The 23,175-nt window shown below is 44.5% G+C and overlaps 2 protein-coding genes and 1 long non-coding RNA gene across 3 annotated transcripts in view; 2 read left to right on the forward strand and 1 right to left on the reverse strand.

Annotated features, from left to right (window-relative positions):
* The window catches only part of LOC310657941, a 194,110-nt gene that overhangs the window by 42,406 nt on the left and 128,529 nt on the right, over positions 1-23,175 (forward strand). The gene's annotated exons all lie outside the window — the stretch shown is intronic.
* ZNF518B (zinc finger protein 518B) lies at positions 5,189-15,422 on the reverse strand. The gene is made up of 5 exons (XM_083398962.1): positions 15,166-15,422; positions 14,844-15,119; positions 10,502-13,491; positions 7,340-7,394; positions 5,189-7,258 (listed from the first exon to the last, which is right to left on the reverse strand). Exons 3-4 carry the CDS (start codon positions 13,421-13,423, stop codon positions 7,383-7,385), a joined length of 2,934 nt encoding a protein of 977 aa, XP_083255088.1. The 5' UTR covers positions 13,424-13,491; positions 14,844-15,119; positions 15,166-15,422; the 3' UTR covers positions 5,189-7,258; positions 7,340-7,382.
* WDR1 (WD repeat domain 1) overlaps positions 18,089-23,175 on the forward strand; it is a 29,055-nt gene continuing 23,968 nt past the window's right edge. The window contains exons 1-2 of the mRNA XM_083399019.1: positions 18,089-19,473; positions 20,027-20,148. Coding sequence (XP_083255145.1) covers positions 19,458-19,473; positions 20,027-20,148 — 138 coding nt within the window. The 5' untranslated portion in view covers positions 18,089-19,457. The remainder of the gene's footprint in view (positions 19,474-20,026; positions 20,149-23,175) is intronic.

Raw genomic sequence — 23,175 nt, forward strand, 5'->3', positions numbered from 1 at the left:
AGTTTAAAGGACAGATCTGGAAAAGTAGTGCCACATATGGACTGAGTGATCTAGGTTTGATAAGGTATATTTTGGAGGTTGGCACTACGAGAAAGTTTGGAGAAGGGAAATTCAGCAATTTTAAAGAGAGTGTGGAGCAAGCTTTGGACTTTTTCTTGGCATACAAGAGGAATTACAGAGTTTGGACAAGCTCGCTGAAGAAGGTTAAAGGAGACGCTGAGGAAGCGCTTTGGGACTTAATTTTAGGCTCGAAAAAGACTCGGCAGACAGGCCAGGAAGATGACTTAAAGGCCTCGGACATAAGACAACCTGGCTGACTGACTGATCTTGTGGACTGGAAAGATTTTAAAATTTGTAAAAAGGACCGGCAGTACCCAAAACCGGGGGGAAGAGATGGTGGGATAAATTGGAAATTTTTAAGTAAAATTTAATGTAACATGGTTTGAATGAGTACTTTTGGGGGATGATGGAAGGACTTTATTTGGTTCCAGGGAATTAAGATAAAGATTTTAAGACACTAAGATATAAGGGTATGTTATTATAGGGTTTAAAACTAGAAGATTTAAGGTTACTTTCCTTTTTCTATTGGTATCCTTTTTCTTTTTTGTTAATTAGGAATTAGAGGTTTGGACAGTTTTTGTATTTTGTCTTGAAGTTTATTTGAATAGAGATGTTGGGGAAGAAATAAGGCTAAAAAGGGTAAAAGTAAATAAGTGAAAAAGCAGTGAAAGCTGGAAGGAATTTGCCGATCGGATTTAAAATTGGTATACAAAGAGAGAGGTGGGAGGAAGCTGAGGAACCAAGTCAAAAAAGAAGGAGTTTGAAAAAATGAAATTTTTCTTTGTGGTGTTTGGGTGTTTTTGCTTTTGTTTTTTGGGAACTTTGTGTTGGGGGGTGGGGAAGAGGGATTTCTTTTGGGGGGGGTTGTATTTTTCTTTTCTTTTTTTTATGTTCCATTCTTTGTTTCTGTTTTGATGTTATGTTATTGGAAAAATCAATAAATATTATTTTTTTAAAAAAGAGAGTTTCTTGTGGGCATAAAGTTAAGGGTTAACACCTCCATAAGAAGCGCACGTCATAACTCCAGCAAAAGAATGGAAACCTCTCAGCAATATGTATATGGACACACTGGCTGTGCACATGGGAGTCCAAGTACACACTCGTAACAGAATGACTCAAAGACTCAAAGAATTGTAGAGTTGGCAGGGACCACAAGGGTCATCTAGTCTGACCCCCTGCAATGCAGGAATCTTTTGCCCAGCCTGGGGCTTGAACCCACAACCCTGAGATGAACAGTCTCGTGCTCTACCAACTGAGCTATGACGCTGGTTATCTGGATCTGTTTTTCAGAAGCAGCACTTTCAGGAGCAAGTGTTGAGAGGGAGCAAATGTGCAGAAAAAACATAGTTTGGAGCCTCAATCCAGATCAGAAGCCTGTTCCAGATCAGAGGCCAGGAGCTATGGTACTTTTCATTCTAAAGAAAAAGGAGCCAGTTTAAAAGACCCTTTAATGTGTGGTTTGCCCTTAGAACTATCCTCCTTCGCTCAATCTCCAACTGCCTGAAATGTAAAACTTTCCACAAATTAATTTTCTATTGTTAATAACTTAAAATGTTGCGGGGAAAATCCTGAGAAATGACTGCTAATTTTTGGTAGCAGACTTCTTTAAGATTCTGGACACATCACGGGTGAGAAAAATAATAAACGGACAGAAGCAAACAGAGATAAAACATAATGAAATTCATTTTCTGTACGCACAGCAAGACTGTGATAGACTCGACAGCAAGAGATCCAACAGGAAGATTATGACACAGCCCTTTCACCATCTTCAAATACTTTTTCATCTAATAGGGAGGCACTAGATCATCTTCTCAACAATGGCCTTTTTGCTTTTCCTTAAAGTACCTTTTCATGTTAGTGACAGGGAACAGTGGGTGGCTGATCATGGCGTTGGCATCGTGCAAGACTTACTGCTGTTCCAATGGCAAAAAGCATCCGTTTTTGTAAGCAACTGGGGTTGTTATCCTAGTCTTCCATTTGAGAGAAGAGTTAAACCACTTAGAAATTCATGCATGCATGGTACAGCTTGGAAACAGCAAGTTAAGGCATCAGTCTAACTTCTATGCAATGTAAACAGGCAACAAATTCACATAATATTGTGCTTACTTACAATTGCGCCTCCAGACACCCAGTCTTTCCCTTTTCTTTCCATTCAGTCTCACTGTTCTGCAGGTTGGCCTGCAGAGCTGCCCAATTATTACATAGGTTAGAGCAGGGGTAGGCAACCTAAGGCCCGGGGGCCGGGTGCAGCCCAATCGCCTTCTCAATCCGGCCCACAGACGGTCCGGGAATCAGCGTGTTTTTACATGAGTAGAATGTGTCCTTTTATTTAAGATGCATCTCTGGGTTATTTGGGGGGCATAGGGATTCATTCATATATATTTTTTCAAAATATAGTCCAGCCCCCCACAAGGTTAGAGGGACGGTGGACCGGCCCATGGCTGAAAAAAGTTTCTGACCCCTGGGTTAGAGGCTCTTCTACAAATCATCCCACCTTCCGAGGTGAGAATATGGATTGTGGTACCCGATCTGTACAGGTACTGCCTGCCTGGCACCAACTGCAATGTTTACAAGTGTGATGAAAATACCCTTTTACAGTGGTGCCCCGCAAGACGAATGCCTCGCAAGACGGAAAACCCGCTAGACGAAAGGGTTTTCCGTTTTTCAATGCGCTTCGCAGGACGAATTTCCCTATGGGCTTGCTTCGCAAGACGAAAATGTCTTGCAAGTCTTGAGATTTTTTTTCACTCCCCACCCCCTTTTTCTAAGCCGCTAAACTGCTAATAGCCTTTTAGCAGCTAATCCGCTAATCCCTTAAGCCCTTAATAGCCGCTAATAGCCGCTAAACCGCTAATAGCGCTAATCCGCTAATAGGGTTGCTTCGCAAGACGAAAAAACCGCTAGACGAAGAGACTCGCGGAACGAATTAATTTCGTCTTGCGAGGCACCACTGTATTTGCCCAAGCCTCACATCCACCCTAAGCCAAAGTGGGGCCAGCAAGTGCACCATGCCACCTAGAGGACCCTGTCTTGGCTAAACACAGACAATAAACCCAAACAAAACATATTGTAGTTTGTAGCATACAATGACTCTTCCTAACAGTAGAATTACAGAACTGTTGCTTGTGTATCAAATAGGAAACCTGCAATGTTCACATCAAGGAGAATGCTCCCAGAAACAGGTCTAAATTCCTCCTGTTCCTGGGAACGAGTTATGACCCATAACCCAGGCAGTTCCTTCTAGCACATACCTGGCATTTGGATTGGGAAGCTGCTCTAAGCAGATGTTGTAGCTGACACTGAAACCCTGCTCTCCACTCTCCTATAGAGTTACATGACATCTGGGTGCACACAAAATCATCAGATATGCCTGGGAATGCTTGAGTCCCCACTCACCCCCCGTCTCCAAAACCAAGAACTTCTACAAGGTCAACACTCACCTTCTTCCTCAGACTGCATCTGCTTCTTTGGCGGACAGGGGAGGCTATAGCAACCTCACTGGTGATCCTGTCTGCTTTGGAGATTGGAGGGACACTCTCTTCTATAGTGGTGATCTCTGCCGCTTTGTGCCCTAACTCAAACTTACTATTACTATGTATTCATTTTTAATAGTAAATGCCAAACTCTGGTGCCTTGGAGAAGAATCACTGAAACCACCTGCTACCCACAATGCACTATAGTACGTGTTCTCTTTTTTGTAATCTTTTAAGATGTGGCAGACACAGCCAGGACTCACCAGTGCCTCGTCCCAGAAGCACAGCCCAATTCTGACAATCATATTGCAGTCTTTGCTTCCTCAAAGTAGCATCCAAGTCAGACAAGGTATGGAAAGAGAACTGACTCTAGTGCTTCTGACAGCAGGTGCCTCAGAATATCAAAAGTGGATGACGGATGAACACTTCAGTGGATTAGGGCTGACACAGGCAAATACAAAAAGCAAAGTGCAACTGGCGCTTTTCAGGGTGGTCTATGCATGTATGCAATGCAGAAGCAGCCGTGCTTTTCCCTCCACACAGAGCATACATGTACATCACAACCAGCAATATTTTGAATGCATTGCTTAGGTCCCCACCCATGTACTGTGTGGGTTTGCACTGTTGTTGCTGTTTTTCCAGCAGAGGAAGGGGTAACGGAAGAACCTCACATGCAGCCAAGTTTAATAGAAAAGCAGATATTGACAAGGCAAAGCAGAAGACTCCAAAGAAACCAAGGGGGCATCTTTTGCACAAGCAGAGCTCCAGGTTACACCATGTAAGGCATAGCATGAGAAACACAGCAGTAATCTGACTAGGCCTAGTGGAAGCATTTCTAGCAGAGCTCCTCTCCATCAGGATATTGTCAGCGGCTCCTGGCTGGTTGCTCAGGAAAGTATAAGTATAAAAGTTTCTTACTGTCCTGTTTTATTTCAGTCTTTACAGAGAGAGGCTATAGAACCCAGCCTCTTGGGTAATGGCATTGTCCTGAGTGATTTTCCACACACACACCCATCTCTCCCACTTCCTCATTCATCTCCTATACAAGTACTGCTACATGCCCTCTGTCTTTGAGCTCTTTGCTCTCCTACTTTTAAGGTTCGCCAGGTTCTGGGAGAGGAAGGGTCTGGAATGCTTTCTAAAGACACCGTGTCAGCCAGGTGTTGTTCTGGCTCTCCCATGATTTCCCAACTTTCCCCATCATCTGCCTCTGAGTTGTGACCTCCCTCAAACCCCTGCTGTTAATCTATATTGTCTTCCTCTTCCTCCTCCCTGGAAAGGTCAGGATGGGGAGGTGGTCTCCACCATTCCTTCTCTGCCCAGTCCCAGACACTCTCCCTGTGAATAACTTGACACAGAACTGGCTCCATTGGGTGGGAGTCCTTTAACTGTTGAGCAGGATGAGAAGCAAGGCATAGCCAGGCAGAGGCTCACTTAAAGTGGCAATGTAACAAGGGCAGCTCCAGCTTTCTCATGAGAGTTGTTCTTGCATCTCTAAGGCTTATGGCATCCCGCTGATGCTGCAACTAAGATTCCAGTGCCTTCGACCACCTGCCCAACCACATCTGGATAAACTAGACTTAATGGAGTATTGGTTCCCTTCATAAAGCAGCATTTGGAGTATACTAGAAAAGGAATTACCATGAAACTTGCAATACAATTAGCAATTTACTAAAAATTAGCCTTTTAAAATAAAACAGTGTCTATATTATGAACAAAATACAATTTAGAGGAACTAATCATATGGCTATACTGTACAAAGTGTTCTGTTTACAGGATCCTCTGGAGACAAAACATTACAATATTTCCTAGGGACGCAGGTGGTGTTATGGTCTAAACCACCGAGCATCTTGGGCTTGCCAATCGTAAGGTGGGCAGTTCAAATCCGCACGACAGGGTGAGCTCCCGTTGCTCTGTCCCAGCTTCTGTCCAACTAGCAATTTGGTAGCATACCAGCACAAAATAGATAAATAGGTACCATTGCAGCAGGAAGGTAAATGCCATTTCCGTGCACTCTGGTTTCCACCATGGTGTCCTGTTGCACCAGAAGCGGTTTAGTCATGCTGGCCACATGACCTGGAAAGCTGTCTGTGGACAAACGCTGGCTCCCTTGGCCTGAAAGTGGAGATAAGTACTGCACCCCATAGTCAAATTTGATTGGACTTAACTGTCCAGGGGTCCTTTACCTTAACAACATTTATGCCATATCTAATGTGCTTATAAAGCTGTACAGATTTCAAATCCTCCATTTTTGCTAGGCCAGTCCATTCCAAAGAACATTTCTTCCTGATGTCAGAGAAAGGGCCAAATCAGACAAGACAATATTCACACAATTGACAGTTTCACTTTTTAAAAGCCATCCACATTTTTCCTAATGGCAAGAGCGGCCTCTCATCTGTTCTGGCCCTAGGTTGCAATCTTATACTTTTCTGGGAACAAAGACCACCAAATAACAGGACTTAGTTCTGAACAAACACGCATTGGTAGTACCCTGGAATATGAATGCCCTAGTTGTTCCAGTATCACATATGTAAAGATGAAGTATTGTCCATCTTGTTCTAATTAAAAGGTTATAGGACTGTTGAAACAACCTAGACTAAAAAAAACAAGCAATTGCTAGCCTGTGAGGTACTAACATAGATGAGGTTAAATTTCATGGAAGTTGCTCATGAACCTTGATATTCAGATCTCAAATCTGAGATCTGAGGCTGCCCCAGACTAAGGCAGGCAAGACTTTTTAAAGGAATAAAGGAGGAAATAAGCAAGTGACGGCTAAAAAGGGCTTTACCAATCTGCATATCCAAGGTTGCTATGAAACCAGATATGAAATCAGCCATGAAATCAGGCACTGAAAGAGGTGAGGGCAGGTTTAACCACATTCACGACCCATTGCACTATTACAGCCTTAGCTGCTAATTGACCAAGCAAAGCAGGCAAAACCTTAGTTCTCGTCATCCTTTTCAGTCACTGAAATACATCAGATTCTTACAACTTTTCAAGTACTTGCAGTGGTGTGAAAGGCAGACATGAGAACTGACCCAAAGAACAGCCATTTCAGCCATAAGTGAAAGAGGGGAGGGGAAGAGAAGAGAAGACCCTGGTAAAGAACTTCTACTGAACTGATCAGCAGATACTTTGATTGAACCAGACATTCAGTTTTAACACTGTATTACAAAGAATTTAATTTTTAAAAGACCAGCCATAAAATGTGCTTTGTGAAAGTTTCAGAAGATAAAATATTTAGGGTCCAGAAGCACAAAAATATCCAACTTAAAAACATTAGAAAAGATGTCAAAATAGCAACCACCACAAGTCTTCCATTTTTCATGTTGTGATTGAAGTCCAAACATGTAATAGTTTCTTCTTTCTTTCTTTCTTTTTCCAAGTAAAAGTAGACTGGCTGTTGAAATGTGTTCATCATTCTTCATCATTCTTAATAAGAGAGTTGATGCTGAACTTTCTTTTGTGACAAGGCAATTTAAAAAAAAATGCCTTCTTCTATTGGGATTTTATTTCAAAGTCTTGACTGCCAATCTCTTTAATTGTCAGAAAAGTCCCCTATATTCAGGCCTTGGCACAACTGCACTGCTTTACGAACTAGACCAAAAAGAGCAAGAAGTTCTCCTGCTGAGGTTCTATGGAAATGAATGAGAGCTGTGCAAGAGCACTGTCTTCTTGCAGTGCTTCTTCACACAAGGCACTTTCCTGAGCAGACTGCACCCTTGCTGTTTAAACAGATGATGAAAAAAGAAAACAGATAAATGAAACCTGAATCAATAGTGGCAAAGAGATTATTATATACTTACATTTCCCTGAACAGACTGAAGCTTTTGCATAGATGCTGCCTGGTCACTGTCCTTCCTAATGAACAAAATGGATACCAGCAAATGGTTACTAATAAGCAGACCTTGATTCCCTATGATCAGAGGACTGTTCCAAAAGAATGTCTCCGAACAACGCAAACAGGCCACAACACAGCAAAGGTAGAACAATGTAAAGCAGTGCACATTGGGACCAAACATCTTAGCTTCACAAATAGCACCAATGTGGTCCCAAACTTGCAGTAATCTATCAGAAAAGAATACAGTGGTACCTTGGTTCTCGAAGAGCCTAGTTCACGAACAACTTAGAACCCAAATGTGCAAACCCGGAAGTGAGCGTTCCAGTTCTTGAAAAAATTTTGGAAGTTTTTTTTAAAAAGAATTTTATTGAACATAACAACATAATATTTTAACAATAAAACGTATTATCCAAAAAAAATCCCCCTAATTTCCCCCCCCCAAAAAAATACCCCCCTCCTCCCCTCCCCCCGGGACTTCCCTCAGCTCCTCTCTCTGGTTTTTCCAAACTTATAATTCTCTGCATATTGTAAAACTGTAAAGATCCTTAACTTATCTGTTTATGTGTTATTAATAATAAATTTGTGAGTGTTTATTCAAAACCTGCCAAGGAGTCCAATTCTAATTATTTTATTTTATTTTATTTTATTTTATTTTATTTTATTTTATTTTATTGGAAGTTTAACGTATCCTGAGCTCCCGTTTTTAGTGTTGCATTTCCATTTTTAGAGAAATCATGCTGGTTGGGCCAGCGAGGAAAAGCATCCTGGCAGCGCTCTGAAGCCCAGCCATGAGAGAGGGAGAGAGATCAAAATAATAATAATAATAATTTTTATTTATATCCTGCCCTCCCCAGCCGAAGCCGGGCTCAAGCCGGCTAACAACAATAAAATAATCAAACAATCAAATAATCCAACATTCTAAAAACATTTCATTATAAAAATTAATTAAAATTAAATTGATGGCAACTGTTAAGCAAAATTCTGTGCAGATTGCCAGAGGAGGGGGTCAGGCTGCGCCCTGACCAAAGGCCTGGTGGAACAGCTCTGTCTTACAGGCCCTGCGGAAAGATGTCAGGTCCCACAGGGCCCTGGTCTCTTGTGACAGAGCGTTCCACCAGATTGGAGCCGCAGCCGAGAAAGCCCTGGCTCTAGTTGAGGCCAGCCTAACTTCTCTGTGGCCTGGGACCTTCAGGATGTTTTTATTTGCAGACCGTAGGTTCCTCTGTGGGGCATACCAGGAGAGGCGGTCCCGTAGGTACGAGGGTCCTAGGCCGTATAGGGCTTTAAAGGTTAAAACCAGCACCTTAAACCTGATCCTGTACTCCACCGGGAGCCAGTGCAGCTGGTATAGTACCGGGTGAATGTGATCTCGCAGCGAAGACCCCATAAGGAGTCTCGCCGCGGCATTCTGCACCCGCTGGAGTTTCTGGGTCAGTCTCAAGGGCAGCCCCACGTAGAGCGAGTTACAATAATCCAGTCTGGAGGTGACCGTTGTGTGGATCACAGTGGCTAGGTCAGGGCGAGAGAGATAAGGGGCCAACTGCTTAGCTTGGCGGAGATGAAAAAATGCCGCCTTTGTTATAGCTGTAATCTGCGCCTCCATAGAGAGGGAGGTATCGAAATATTGCACTGATTGGGGCAGTAGGGAAAAGCATTTTAGGGGTAGTTTTTCAACAACCTGGAACGGATTAATCCGTTTTGCATTACTTTCTATGGTAAAGAACGCCTTGGTTTTGGAATGTTTTGGTTTTGGAACAGACTTCCGGAACAGATTAAGTTCGAGAATCAAGGTACAGTACCACTGTAACAGAATTGTAGACTTAACAAAAGCAACAGAAAGCTGCCCTCAGACCTGATCCAGCCATTCCTGAAAACCTACCGTATTGTTCGCTCTATAAGGCGCACCAGACCACAAGACGCACCTAGTTTTTGGAGGAGGAAAAGAAGAAGAAAAATATTCTGAATCTCAGAAGCCAGAACAGCAAGAGGGATCACTGCGCAGTGAAAGCAGCAATCCCGCTTGCTGTTCTGGCTTCTGGGATAGCTGCGCAGCCTGCATTCGCTCCATAAGATGCGCACACACGTTTCCCCTTACTTTTTAGGAGGGAAAAAGTGAGTCTTATAGAGCAAAAAATACGGTAGTCTCTCAGTTTCCTGCTTCATGGCAACTAACCACAGAGCATGCCTCACATTCCACATTGGCCAAGCATCAAATCTGATGCTCAAAGGGACTTGAAGATAAAATTGGGACAAAGAAAAATGATGACAGGAGGGAATGGCACAGAAAAACAGTCCCTTTAAATTTCACCTGGCATGCCAAAGGGGTGAGAAAATTATAAAGAAGAGCTCTGTTGGAGCAGACCAAAGCCCCAGCTAGTCCAGCGTTGTTTTCACAGTGACTGACCAGAATGAATGAATGGGGAAGACTGTGTGCATGCGAATGAATGGCCCTCCACTCTGAAAAGGTTGACCCTGCACTAAATGCACACTGAAAAACGTTCAGCATCCAAAACCTGAGGTGAAATACTACAACATTTTACTAGAAGCATTTGTTTTCAGTTCTTTTCTACTAGATCAGTTTCCTTATGGTACCGCACGTAGTCAACATTCTCTTTGCTGCAACATTTTCCTGCCCTCCCTCCCTGGCTCACGCTTATTGACTGTAGTTCAATTTCTAATCTCACAGGATTACTTATGCTGGTCCCATTTCATTAACACAGGATCACATTTCTACCATCAACACTAGCAGAATACTAGAGCAACCATCTTTCTTTCTTCTATGACTAAAACGCTGGCCTAGAACAAACACAGTTACAATACACGGGCACCAACACGTGATTCTACTGGGCTGAATTGTACTAAATTGTTCCGGGTCTGCTCTGTAAAATAGGACACTAGAATTTGTAATCAGTGTTTCTCACTTTTCACTTTCTAATGAAAATGAAAGGATGTCCCACCCTTTTGTGGCTTCCAGAAAATGTTTCTGCCCATGATTTATCCATTCTTCTTGCTCAGCATACACCCTACTACAAAACCAGCATTTAAACATTTGTTTTGATGCTTCCGCTACTGACAAATCCACCTCCTTGCAGTTATTTTTATGCACCTTCTTTTGTGTCATTCTTACTTTTTTCTGTTGTTTCACTTGAGATGATCTATCAAAAGTCTGAAAAGTCAGTCTTTTATAATGTCGTTTCACACTGAGACAACTAATAGTTCTTTCTGACAAAACTGCTTTCAGGACATTGCCTTTGTACTTATTGATAACCTTCATGATATTAATTATTTCTGGTGAATCAACATCAGGGTGGTTTAAGACAACTACTGGCTGGTTACGATGAGGGCATTTTATTAGCTGATCACTTTTGAATGCTACAAGCCTAAGGCGTCTCATGAGAGTGGGCACCACTTTAAGGAAGCGTTCCTCTTGAGCTGTGAGTCTCCTCTGGGGCAAAGTGTTTGCAGAATGTGCTCGCTTAGCTTTGTTCTGGGCCTCTTCACCTTTCATGGCCCTTTTGCTTATCCCACCTGGGCTGCTGCCTTTTTGACATGACAACATACCATTTCGTTGGCTGATACTTGGCACAGAACTAAAAGACTGGCAACTGTGACTATGTGACACACAGAGATTTCTAGAAACCTCATTAACGTCATTCTCAGCTGGCAAAGTTGGACCTTTGTCAAGTCTGGCAGAAGCACAGCAAGGAACTGGCCTTGGGATAAACGTTTTGTTGCAATATCGAGAAGGGGAAGGTGACATTTCATCACCATTTTGTTTTTCAGTTGAGGCCTCAGAACTACTGCAGTTTAGCACTCTCAGTACAGTTCCTTGAGGAATGAAAGCCGGAGAAGCAGTGCTTGTTTTTGTAATCACCCTGGTTTTGGTTTTAGCCTCTTTAAGTGTTTCCAATGGTTGTTCTTGCTTATTAGAACACTCATTAGAAAAAGTGGCGCCCTTTGGTCTCCGAGGAGAAGGCACAAATTCTTGTTCAGATATCATATTTGAGCTAGTTTTTTCACTCTTTTTTTCTGGCGATAAGACTTTCTCCTTAGAGGCTTGGCTGTTACTGTGTCTTAATGAAGCAGCTAATTGAGATTTCACATTCGATTCAACAGCAGACATCAGCTGAGCAATCTTTCTGCACAACAACGATGTGGACCTTTTCTTCTCTAATGTATCATCCCACTTAATGCCTTCCGGGATATTTACAGCGCCAGAGCTGAGGGAAAACACAGATGAGATCACCGGACCATCTACTGAATCACCTTCGTATTTTATACTGTGTGCTTCCACTTCCATATTATCTTTCTTTCTTTTCACATTAATTCCATTTATCACACCTAAGACGTTCTCAGACTCCTCTGAAGCTAGAGACTTATTCTGCTGTGACACTGCAGCTCTTTCAAAAGGGTGAAACAAATGGGAATCAAACAAATGTGTTTTTGCAGCTACTCTAAGCTCATTCCATTGTTCTTCTTTGGCATTAGTTAAAGTGAAGCGCATGTTACTGAATACAGAGGAAGGCGGTAAACTATTGTTTTTCTGGACAGTATCTAACAAATCATTTTGGGACTTGTTCTTATCTTCGGAAGAGGGAGCTGCTAGGCATATGGATGGATCTGAACTGGAAGTTACATGTTTATTTTCTGAACATTTTCCCTTTTGAAAGAGTTCTGGGCAATTTGTTTTTTCAGAAGAAAACTCTGCTAAAGGTGGTATAAGATCATATTCTCTGTGTGTGTTTTCTTTGCAAATAGCATTTTCCTCCTGGGTATTTATCAAGCTGCAGTTCAAAGTAGTAGAACTGGCAGAATGCAGACAGTTCTTGTCATTCTCGTTATCTAAAGCACAGGACTCAAGAGTTGGGGGCACACAGTTATTTATTGTTTTTTCTTCTTGTTCTGCACACTGGTTTCCAGATTCTACTTCTTTAGAGGTAGTTCCTTTCGGAGGAATGAGTTTAAGAATCAACTGCTGTGTACCATTCTTTCTTTTAATTTCTACTATTTGTGCCAAACAATTATGTGGAACACAAAATTTGGCAGGTGCAACCACTGTTAATGGCATTCCAGGTGTTATAGGCCCTTTTTTTGGAGAATAAACTTCAACTTCCATCAATACATCTTCATTTTTATGGATTCTGACATCAGATAGTTTATATACATTTTTATCTTGTATGAAGGCTGTACTTTGACTACATTCATCATAAACTGATGATGAATCAATTTCAGGTATTTCATCTTTAATCCCACAAATCTGAGATAAACTTGAAGGTGTGACCTGCAGAGAAGCTTCCGGGGCGCGTTTCTTCCACTCCAAATTATGCTCTGGTGAACAATTTCGTTTATGATCAACTTTTGCAACTGAAATCGTTTCTTGCTTCTCAGTTGAGTGTAATCTTTTTGTGTGTTTGACAATATAATCATGCCTAACTGCACCATAGTCACAGTATTTGCACTGGAATGGAAATCTCCCAGTATGTTTCACTAAATGCCTTTGGAATTCGCCTTTGGTGTAAGACACCCAATCGCACTGGAAACAAATAAATTTGATCTTTTCATGTTGAGCTACATGTTTCTTATGTTGTAAGAGATCCTTTGTGGAAAATCGGCATTTGTCACAATAATATTTGTCTGGCTGAAAGTTTTTTACTTTGAAGGCTCTTCGAGGCTTACTCGGGGACATTTTCTCTTGGGCTTCAATGTCCAATGCAGCTGCAGGCGCAATCTGAAAATTGAGAGTGGACAGCACACTCAACGGGCACTTGCTACGGACATGGTAGTCATCTTCAGTATCTTGGCATTTCTGCTGATGCAACTGTAGTGCCAAAATGTCTTGCACACGTCTACACTTAATACAACTTACTGGATACAATTCACTTTCCTCAGCTTCTTTATACGCAAAATTGCAGTTTTCATCATTTGCCTTTATTGTATTTGCTTTATCAACTTTTGTTTGCTTTGGCAATGTAGTCAATGACCGAGGCCCTTTGTTCCCTTGGCTGGCAGTTAATATTGGTAAGACTTTTCTTGTTTTCTTCAGCTGCATTTCAAAAGCCCCGATTCACCTGCTTCAGATGTCATAGCCGCTCACATGTGACGTTCATCCCAAAGCTGCTGCAAAGGAAGCATATGAAGAAGAGCTTCTAAATAAGTATATGCAACTCCTCACGCTTTAATTCAACAACAATACTCACTCGCAAGCACTTTGCATGCAAATAAGTCCCATGGATCTCAATAGAAAATCCTTCCAAGTACGCGTGCTTGGATCAGTCTTTAAAAACTGTTGTATGAACATAGGGCTCTTCCTTATGATTGGGAACCCTGTTTGGAATTTTTTTTATATGAATTGCTTCCCATGAAGCATCCTGAAGCAATTAATAATAAATAAATATATAAGCACCATTTTAAATTGTATACAGATGCAGGCAGAAATAAGAATCTCCACTTAATGAGCATGCCCATATATATTTTCTGCAATCTTCTCCAAGTCTTTGGCATGGTTTAAGATACAAATTGGGGGTGGGACTGTGGCTTGGATCCAGAGGTCCCGCCAAGCAAACTATGGGTGGGTTGTTGCCCATTTCCCCCCTATGGGCTGCCCTGTTTCCCCTAAAAGCATTCTGGAAGGCACCCTAACTCACTGAAGCAAGTTTGCAGGTGAAACGGAGGAGGATGTAGACTGGGATGGGGGGGTCTTTGATACACACCCACCCCAGAAGCAGAAGTGTCTTTTGGTAACATGGCAAGGTCTTCAAATTCAGCTAATTCAAAGGTCTGGAAAATTTCTGCTGAAATTCTGTTTTAGTATTACTGGGAATGTGCCGTGTAGAAAGGGAACTGACACTCAGCAGTAACATATTCAAGTTAGGAACATTAAATAAACTTCTGCAAGTCTGCAAATTTATTCTTGAAGCCCATCCTATGCATGTTTACACAGATCCTTCCAAGTTCATTTGGTCTTACGTGTGTAAGACTGCAGCTTCAAAAGTTGAGGAAAGGACCAAATGATAATTGTATCTGGTCATAGTGACAGAAAATAAAGTTTTGTCATATTATTGAAGCACAATACCGAAGCCAAAGAATGAAGTATTTTGAATGTAAAGCCAAATTAGATACATTTCCATGAAGCCACCAAGAAAATAATAGGTTTAAACACACACACTCATTCCAAAGATATGAAATAATCATTTGCCCTGTTTGTGATGCGTGCACTGCATCAGATCTAGGTCTAGGGCAGTGCAGACAATTCCTCTCCCCTCCCAAGGTGCCGAGCTGAGGGGGTACAAAACAAAGAAAAATCAACTGTACCAAAAGGAAAGATCCTGAAAAGAAGAAATATTTAAGCGCGGGGGGGGGGGGAGGCAAATGTTCGACTTTGCCAAAGTCCATCCTTGTTGACAAATTATCTTGAAGAGGCAAAAAACCAGGTATCTTATGTAAGAAGTTATGTAAATATACATGCTCACCTGGAAGTTCATTTCATCGGGGACAGCGGGGCTTACATCCAAACAAAGAGTCTGCATCTGTGAGTGGACCTCTCGGGCGCCAGTTCTGTGCCTCCCCATTGACCTGACCAGGGAAAGGCGCGGGCGCGGATCCAGTCCAGCGCAGACTTCTGGGGACTTGAGCTCCGATGCAGGAGGACCGGCTGCTTCCCAGATCCCTCCTCCTCCTCCGCTCTTCTCCCAAGGACACGCGATGCTGCTGCGCTCCTCCGAAATGGCGCAGGGACGCGCGCGGCGCTCGCAGCTCCGCGCCCCGCCGGGAGAGGGCAGCTCCGCCGCGCGCCCGAGCTCCGAGCAGCCGCTTCCCCGGCTTGGTGGCCGGGCGCGCAGGCCAAGGGCTCCGAGGAGAGAAAGGGGCTGGCGGGGAGGGAGAGGGACAGGAACCCGGCCGAGAGAGAGAGAGAAAGAGAAAGAGAAAGAAAGAAAGAAAAAGAGAGAGAGAAGAAAGAGAGGTTAGGCTGCAGCTGGAGGAGCGGCTTGGCCGGCGATGCTGGAGGGAGGCTCTCCGCCAAAGCGCCCGGCCAAGAGGCGCCTCCGTCCCTTCTGGCGGCGCAGCGGAGGAACTGACCTCAGCTCCCCGGCTCGGCGGCGGCGCCTCCAGCTGCTCGCTCCCGCTGGCTGGCGAGGCGCGGGGGCGCGCCGGGAATCTCCTACAATTCATCGAATCCGAGTGTTGGAAGGGAGCCCGAGGGTCATCCAGTCCAACCCCCTGCAAAGCATGAATCTGCAGCTGCCCCTTGCCGGGATCAAGCTGCCTGCAGCCTCGGCGCTATCAGGATTATTATGCGTTGCTGAGATCTGCTGCGCTGCCTGGAGCCTTTTCGCCACTTACTTAGGAGCAGCGCTAAAAAAAATGTTTAGGGGTACTCTCATTTTCCTACTCATATTGAAATACTTCCCCTCAATGAGGCCAAACTTAGATTCACCAAATGTTTAGGGGCATGCGTACCCCTGCGTAGCCCCCCCGAAAAAAGCACTGCTTGGGAGCAACACGGTGGGGCTTCCTTTGGGAGAGGGTCTCCAGGGCTTCCCTCTCCTACCCATGTGCGGAGCCAGTGGGGGGCAGAGAGGAGGTAGCTGCCCCCCATCAAGTAAATAAATAAAAATACCTATCTAAAAGTAGAAATTGGAGAAAGTTTGACCCCTTTTTTGAGCACTTGGGGTCAAAAGAAAGTAATTTAAAGCAACTGTTGAGACATTTCATTCCGAATCTGCAGAGCCAGACGGGATGATGACAGGTGGGTTAGATTTTAGTAGTACTGTAGCCAGGCTTACATATGCTGGTCTTTATACAAGGTATTGGGAGCACAGGATGTCTTCTCAGTGCCTTCCAGGATATGTTTCTGAGATAGGATCTCATAATGTGGATCTCCTGTCATATTAAGCAATGCTAACCTTCTTGGTCATGCCATGATTGACAGCAGAAGTTCCCAAACTTACAGTGGCAAAGCTGCATGCTCCACTACCAGGGTGGAGAGCAGGGAGGGGCGGGGCCATTCCTCCGCCACTGCAAACTTATTAGGCCGAACACCCACTTTTCAGGGGGGAAAATACTCAGCGCCCCTCTGGAAATCTCCCTTCTTTAACTTGTTAGGACCTGTTGGCGGACTTTACTACCCATCGGTTATAAATTGCATTTTGTGTGTTTATTTGGAAAATAAAGTAATCACTAGTTTATGTTACATTGGTAAACATCATTATACAACAGATGAAACATGTACAGTTTTTCAGACTTGGACAAAGAGGTGGACTAGAACCCGGGATTAAAATCCAATGGGGCAGATCCAACTACTGTGCTTGCTAGATCTTGCTGAAAAGAAGTGCCACAGACTAGAGGGGTGTAGATTATTGTGGGAGAAATCAGTACAGTGAAATCAATATAAGAAATCAAGCAGGGGCATCTGGAGAAATGATTATTTTTCAGTTTTCCTGTATTGCACGAAACACAGCTGCAGAGCTCATCTACTGCTGAAACAGAACTGGTGTTTGAAGGATGTAGGGGGCATGGAAAGGTGAGTAGTGGAAATCGATGCTTTATCTAACTCCAAGGGGGGGGGGGCCAAGGCAACGACCTGCTGTCTTGAGAGGAGCAATTTGGAGTTGCATTTCCCCAAACTTATCATATTATCAAGGAAATCCATTTTTGCAGGGGTAAATCAGCAGGGTAGGAGCTGTTTGAATGGGATGCAGCACTATTTTTTCAAGATAAAGAGGTACTGGAACTCACCATGAACGCCTCCCTTGTTCTCTTATAATGCCAATTGTGAGGTGACTGCTTCAAGTGGCAGGATCCACAGCAGCAGCAGCAGATCCGGCCTCCAAAGAATGCATCTGCCACCACGGCTGCTGCTGCTGCCGCCACTCACTCCTTGGAGGCTGGATCTGCTTGCTGCCCACCCACCCCCACGTGCCACCTCCACAACCTCTCAGTAAATAGGAGGGGCTCCTGGTCTCTTCCCACCCACAGGGAGAAAATGACAGAGGCTGCCCTCTGGGGTCTTGTAGCCATGATTCAGAGCAGGTGTCTCCCCATCCTCCATGATGGCCTTTGATTCCTGCTTCAACCATCGGGCACGGATGACCTGATTCCCTCCCTTGTTCCTGATGTAGATCTTCACTCACTCCTTCTTCCTTGGCGGGGGGAGGAGGTGCCATTTTGTGGTTCGCCTTAGGTGCCAAAATATCTTAGACCAGCCCTGGTGACACTACTTAACTGGAAATGCAAGCAGCTTCAATTGTACATTTATGATGTGTGGTGTGGTATGGTATGGCTAAGCCCTAAGAGAAGACAGAACATCTCTGGAGGTCTCACGTGGTGCATTGGATTTGGCTGTTGGAGTGCTTCCAACTACGCTCAACCTATATATCTATATTTATTCTATATTCTGGGAAATGGTTTGTCTGATTGTTTGTTCTTCCAGGCCCCTGGCTGAGTTGCTGCTACAGCTTCTTTGACTTTCTTCTCCTGTTGGCATCTCCTCATCTGAGGGTGTTTCTGCTGCTTTTGCAATCCCTGCTTCCTTACCTCCCTGCTCTGCTCTTTAGACAAGGCAGAGAGGATTTATGTCACTCCAGCTACTCTCCCCGTTTCTAGGCAGCCACACATCTTCCAAGCTACCTTGGTCCTTTCTGCAGGCCTCCATCCTGCATTTTCTTTGGTATTAGGTGGGCCAGTTGCACCCATCCAGCTGTCACATCTTCAGAGCAGCAAGAATCTGATATGAGATAATAAATCCTTCAGAATATAGTACTATTTACTTCTGTGTAAACATGCATAGGATTGAGCCATTTTACCTCTCTTGGGCTGAAGTCAATGGTCTTTTGATTGAGCTTCAATCATTAAGATTTCTACAGTTATTTGGTATGACGTTCTGTCAAAAGGAAGGTAAAATAAGCAAGGTAATGTAAAATATGGATATACAGCTAGATGCTGCAGTGGCATTTCTGAAAAGTAACCGTGACTATATGACTTGATTGCTGCAACATTTGATAATCCCAGTGAGGTAACATTCCCTGAGCAGCATGTGAGACAGAAAAACAGATTTTCCCTAGAGGAAACAGCAGATGACCCCATTCTTGAACCAAAACACACATTTCATATAGAAATTTTCGATGTTGTGGTGGTTGAAGCAATTGCTCACACAGAAAACAAACAGTGCCTTTTAAAGACGAGTATGGTTTGGGTTCAGCAGCTCTGTGGACCCTGCACTAGGGTTATGCAGCTCTGGATTCAAAATTGCTGCATAATCCACAGTGCAGTTGATCACAATGCCCAGTGTACTCCGCTTTTAATGCCACCAGTGGGTCTGAGGGCGGTGCAACATTCTGAGCCCAGAAATTCATGCAAAAGAGAGTTGCAGCAAATTGCCTCCCCCCCTCACAGTGCTCTCAGTTGCAACGGAGGCCTTCCTTGTGCTGATGCCTTGCATGCTTTTAAAGGTTGGTTTTTTATTTGTTTGCTTTTTTCCATAATCCCTGCCTCGCGTGCATTCGTTGGACGAGAAAGCGAGAGGACCAAGACCGCCACACGACCACAGATTTCTTCCACCTTCCCAGGGGAGCAAGAGAGAGAAATCTACAGAAAGAAAACAATCCAGCCCATGCATCCCTCTTGCTCTTTTCCCCTCGCCGTATCTCTGTGCGCCCGTCGCCCGATCAGGCCACGCACGCCACGCACGCGGTGACGCCAGCCCGCCGCGCAGCTCTGGCTCCGGAGGGGGCGGGGCTTGGCGGGCTTGGGCGCCTCCCGCGCGGCGGCATTTCCGGGTCGGGCGGGCTCTAGCAGCAGCAGCGTCGCCGTCAGCTGGAAGCCGCTCCTCCTCGCGCGGCGCCGCGGCTCGAGCAGAGTTGACTATATATGGTCAAAGCCAGGGGGAGAGGGCGAAAAGCTGCGCGGGCGGGCGGGCGGCGCTTCCTGGTTCGTGCAGCTGGGAGGGGACGTCGCCTCCGTTGCTGCTGCGGGAGGGAATTTGCAGCGCCGCGAAGCGGATTGTGCGCCCCCCCTGCCCACCCCCCTTGGCCCTTCTCCGCTCGCGGATCCGAGGCAGCAGCAGCGGCGAGGCGGGGGAGGCGAAGATGCCACATGAGCTGAGTGAGTAGGCAGAGAGCCCCCCCCCCCCCGCCTGCTGTGTGCAATGCCTGCAAGCGGCGCTGCTGCAGCTGCTGCTCCTTGCGAGGAGGAGGGCGAGGAGCGGCGCCCATTTGCCCGCGCGGTGCCCGGGCTCGCCCTTTCTCCTGTCAGTCGGGGCCACGTTGCTGCAGCCTCCCCGGGCGGGGGGGGGGGGTCGAGGGAGAGGAGGGGGGCATTTACCCCGAGGGAGGAAAGAGAGCCGGGGATGTGGGGAGCGCCATCCAGCCCCTCGCAGGCAAAGCGCCTTCGCAAGCAGCGACGGTGCCCAGGGCATTTTTCGCCTTGCAACATTCCCTTTGCAGATGACCAAGTTAGGAGGCGGGTGGTCTTTTCTCTGGTCGGGGAGTCTTTCCCCCCCCCGAAGTCTCCCCCCCCCAGTACAATTTCCCCACTTAGCATTCAGCAACAGGTCAAATAGGAAATGTATCTGGAGTTGTTTGCGCTCTTGTTTCTTCCCGGCCTCCCGTTGTTAATAGGTGTGTCTTTTTCTCTCCCCCCCCCCCCCCATTTGTAGAAAAAGTGTTTGCCAGTCTCCCGCAGGTTGAGAGAGGCGTCTCCAAGATCATTGGGGGAGATCCAAAGGGCAATAACTTTCTGTACACGAATGGAAAATGTGTCATCATCCGCAACATTGATGTAATGTACCCTCATTTTTACATTGATTCTTACTGATGGTTTTCTTTTTAAGCTTTAATGCTTCTCCTTTGCTGTTCTATTGAGGTCAGGGATCTGTGACAATTTAGGAGGGCATTGGAGTGAAAGCAGAATGACTCACAGGAGCTGAGAATAACCAGAGTGATGTTGAGGCTGCATGTGGAAACGCCCTGAAATCTAACATGATAAAGGGCAGCATGCTTTAAATAAACAAGAAAGCTCTCAAAATACAAATAAAAGTGGAGTGGGGGGAAGAGATCAGTGGTATTATGAAGTATTTTTCAGTACCGAAGTAAATATGGAAAGCTTATAGAATGTTGAATGTATGAAAACAGCCTATAGAAATTAAAGGGTATTTCTTTTCTCCTGTTGTGTTTTTCCTAATCTGGTGAACAGCATCACTCAAATCCAATGTGTCTCTTTGCTTCATGGGAATATCTGTGTTTTGTATGAGAATATTTTCATATTTTGAACCTAATTAGTAGTCAAAAATCACTCCCTTTTTAAGTTATAGCCATGAGGTAGGACTATAGTTGCAAAATACTTTCTTTGCTTACTGTCTTAGGACAGGATTGTAGCAAGCAGTTCTGGATACCTTAGAGCTATGATTAAAAGTAGAGCATTTGTGTTGTAGTACCTGCAATGTGGAATTGTCTTTCAGAGCTTTTCACAGTCTGCTGAGATCTATCTCTTATATATTTATTGGCGCTTTGATACTTCTGTGTGACAGATCTTGAATATGGTTAACCAAACTTTTTAGTTTTGGTAACAAATGGGGAAATTCATCTTTCTCTCTTGTATCACTGAAAACAATGTAGCAATTTGTTACACTGGAGGTTTTAATGTGGTTTGGATTACTGGTACAGAACTCATGTGGGGAGTTGGACATGTGATTGCTTATATTTCCTGTTTTAGGAAAAACACTGGTCATGAGAGTCACTTTAATTTCAAGTGTTGGTACCCACATTCTATAAACTAGAAATACATTAGGCAAAACTTTTAAGATGTGGCCGTAAGAACATAAGGTGAGGCCTACTGCGCCAGACCAAAGGCCGATCTAGTCTGGTGTGCTGTTTCGGTAGTCAGATGGATGCCTGTGGGAGGCTGGTGGAACTTGAGCACAGCAGCGCTCTTCCCAGTTGTTCCCCAGCAACAGGTGAAGTGTGGCATCAGACAAGACCCTGCAAACCCCTTGGAGGAGGAGGAGGGCTTGTGGTCCTGGTGATCAAAAATCTTGGCTCACTACAAAATCTGGGCGCGGGGGGGGGGGGATTGTTGACCAGTTGAAACCACTGCCTAATAAACATGAGTGGCCAGACATATAACTTGGGCAACAGATGTTTGTATTGTGCAGGAGGGCCTGGTTGTGACATAATTGAGGCTACATGCCTGAGGATTCGTGGACCAGAACCTCCCCAGAACATGGAGAATTTTATCTCTCTTATACTTTGCAACAGGTGGGTCTCCTGGCACAGCTAGGATGGCCGCTAGTGACACAGATGAGGATCATGCAGGAATAAGAGTTGTGTTATTCATTACATTTCACTTTTATTTTGTATACAGCCTTTCTATGTTGCTACACACAAGGCGATTTACAGCAACAAAATATTCAACAAAGAACACACACCTTATAATAATGTGATCCAATACAAAAAGTCATAATAAAACATAACTTTAAAATAGAATGACTTACATCAAATAAAGTGATATTCAACAATCTATTAGAATATAATAGTACACAGTAAAATTAACCCTCATCACAGCAAATAATAATTAAACAAATTCACTCTCAATAATTACTGAACTGTGATCAATAAAAATAAGTGCAAGTCAAAATGCATAAAATACCACAATACATACAAAACCACATAAAAGGATCAAATTGAGAAACAAAGACACAGACCTTATAAAACGGTTTTTAAAAAATCCCTGAGCTCTTCTTCTCCCTTTCCATCTGGGAGAGGCTACTTGCTCAGCTGGACTTGATTGAGGCTGGGGAAGGCGAGGCTCTTTCTCCCTTCTTTGCACTTCCTCGCTGAGGAAGCTGACTTCTGCTAAATTATTTTAGAGTCTTTCTGTAGGTTTTCTTTTGGTGGGACTTTTCCAAACAACTTCCAGCCAGGAGCACTGTGGACTTTTGTTCTTTTAGTGAAAAACTTATTCGTTACTTAACCTATGATAGCTATCTGAGACAGAATGTGGAAGAAGAGGCATTCTGCCTACAGTTGACTGCTAAGCCAGTATTTCTTCTTAAGCCAAGAAATCCATAAAATTCTCCTTGCGTTCAACAAAGCCATGTTTTAAGGTGCGTCCTCTCTATTCTCCCATACCTTCCTTCCTTCTGACTTACTGTCAGGCCCTCCCTCCCACTTGAATTGATAGGCTGGGCAAACCTCTTGCTGGATTTGGTCTAGAAGAGAAGCTGAATAGTTTCCTCATTGCTCATCTCTCAACTTCCCAGAATGTGCTCAAAGGGCTTTACTGTGTGTTGGCAACCTGTCCCAGAAGCCTAGTGCAATGAAACCCATTGGCTTTGCTGGGGACGCTGTTTCTCAAAGCCACCTGGGCGCAGAAGACTAACTATAGAATGTGTTTCTTCCCCTTTGTCTTTCACCTATGGCTGCCAACAGAAGCTACAAGCCTTTCCTACTGCTCATAGTTTAGCTGGATTTGTAATGTTGGTTTATTCTTCTTGACACGCCCACCTGGCTTTTCCCTCTGGTCTCTTTGACTTCTTCCCAATGAAACCCTTTTAAGTTTTTCAGCCTGTGTGTATTTGTGGTATGCTCAAGTGATTGGGTTCCTCTTGCATACCTAGGTTACTTCGTAATGCAAGACACAGACGTGTCTTGGGGTCTTCAAGAAAAGGGTCTCCTTCACCCTGAGGAGCTCAGTGGCTTGTATGCTGTGACCCGTTGCTCCTAGCCAGGGTCAGCAGACTGGCACCTCCTGAGCATACACATGTCAAAGGGCACAGGTTTGGGGACCCCAGAAGAAAAACATTCAGGG

This window comes from Podarcis tiliguerta (genome assembly GCF_965153285.1).
Source record: "Podarcis tiliguerta genome assembly, chromosome: 9".
NCBI classification, from domain to species: Eukaryota; Metazoa; Chordata; class Lepidosauria; order Squamata; family Lacertidae; genus Podarcis; species Podarcis tiliguerta.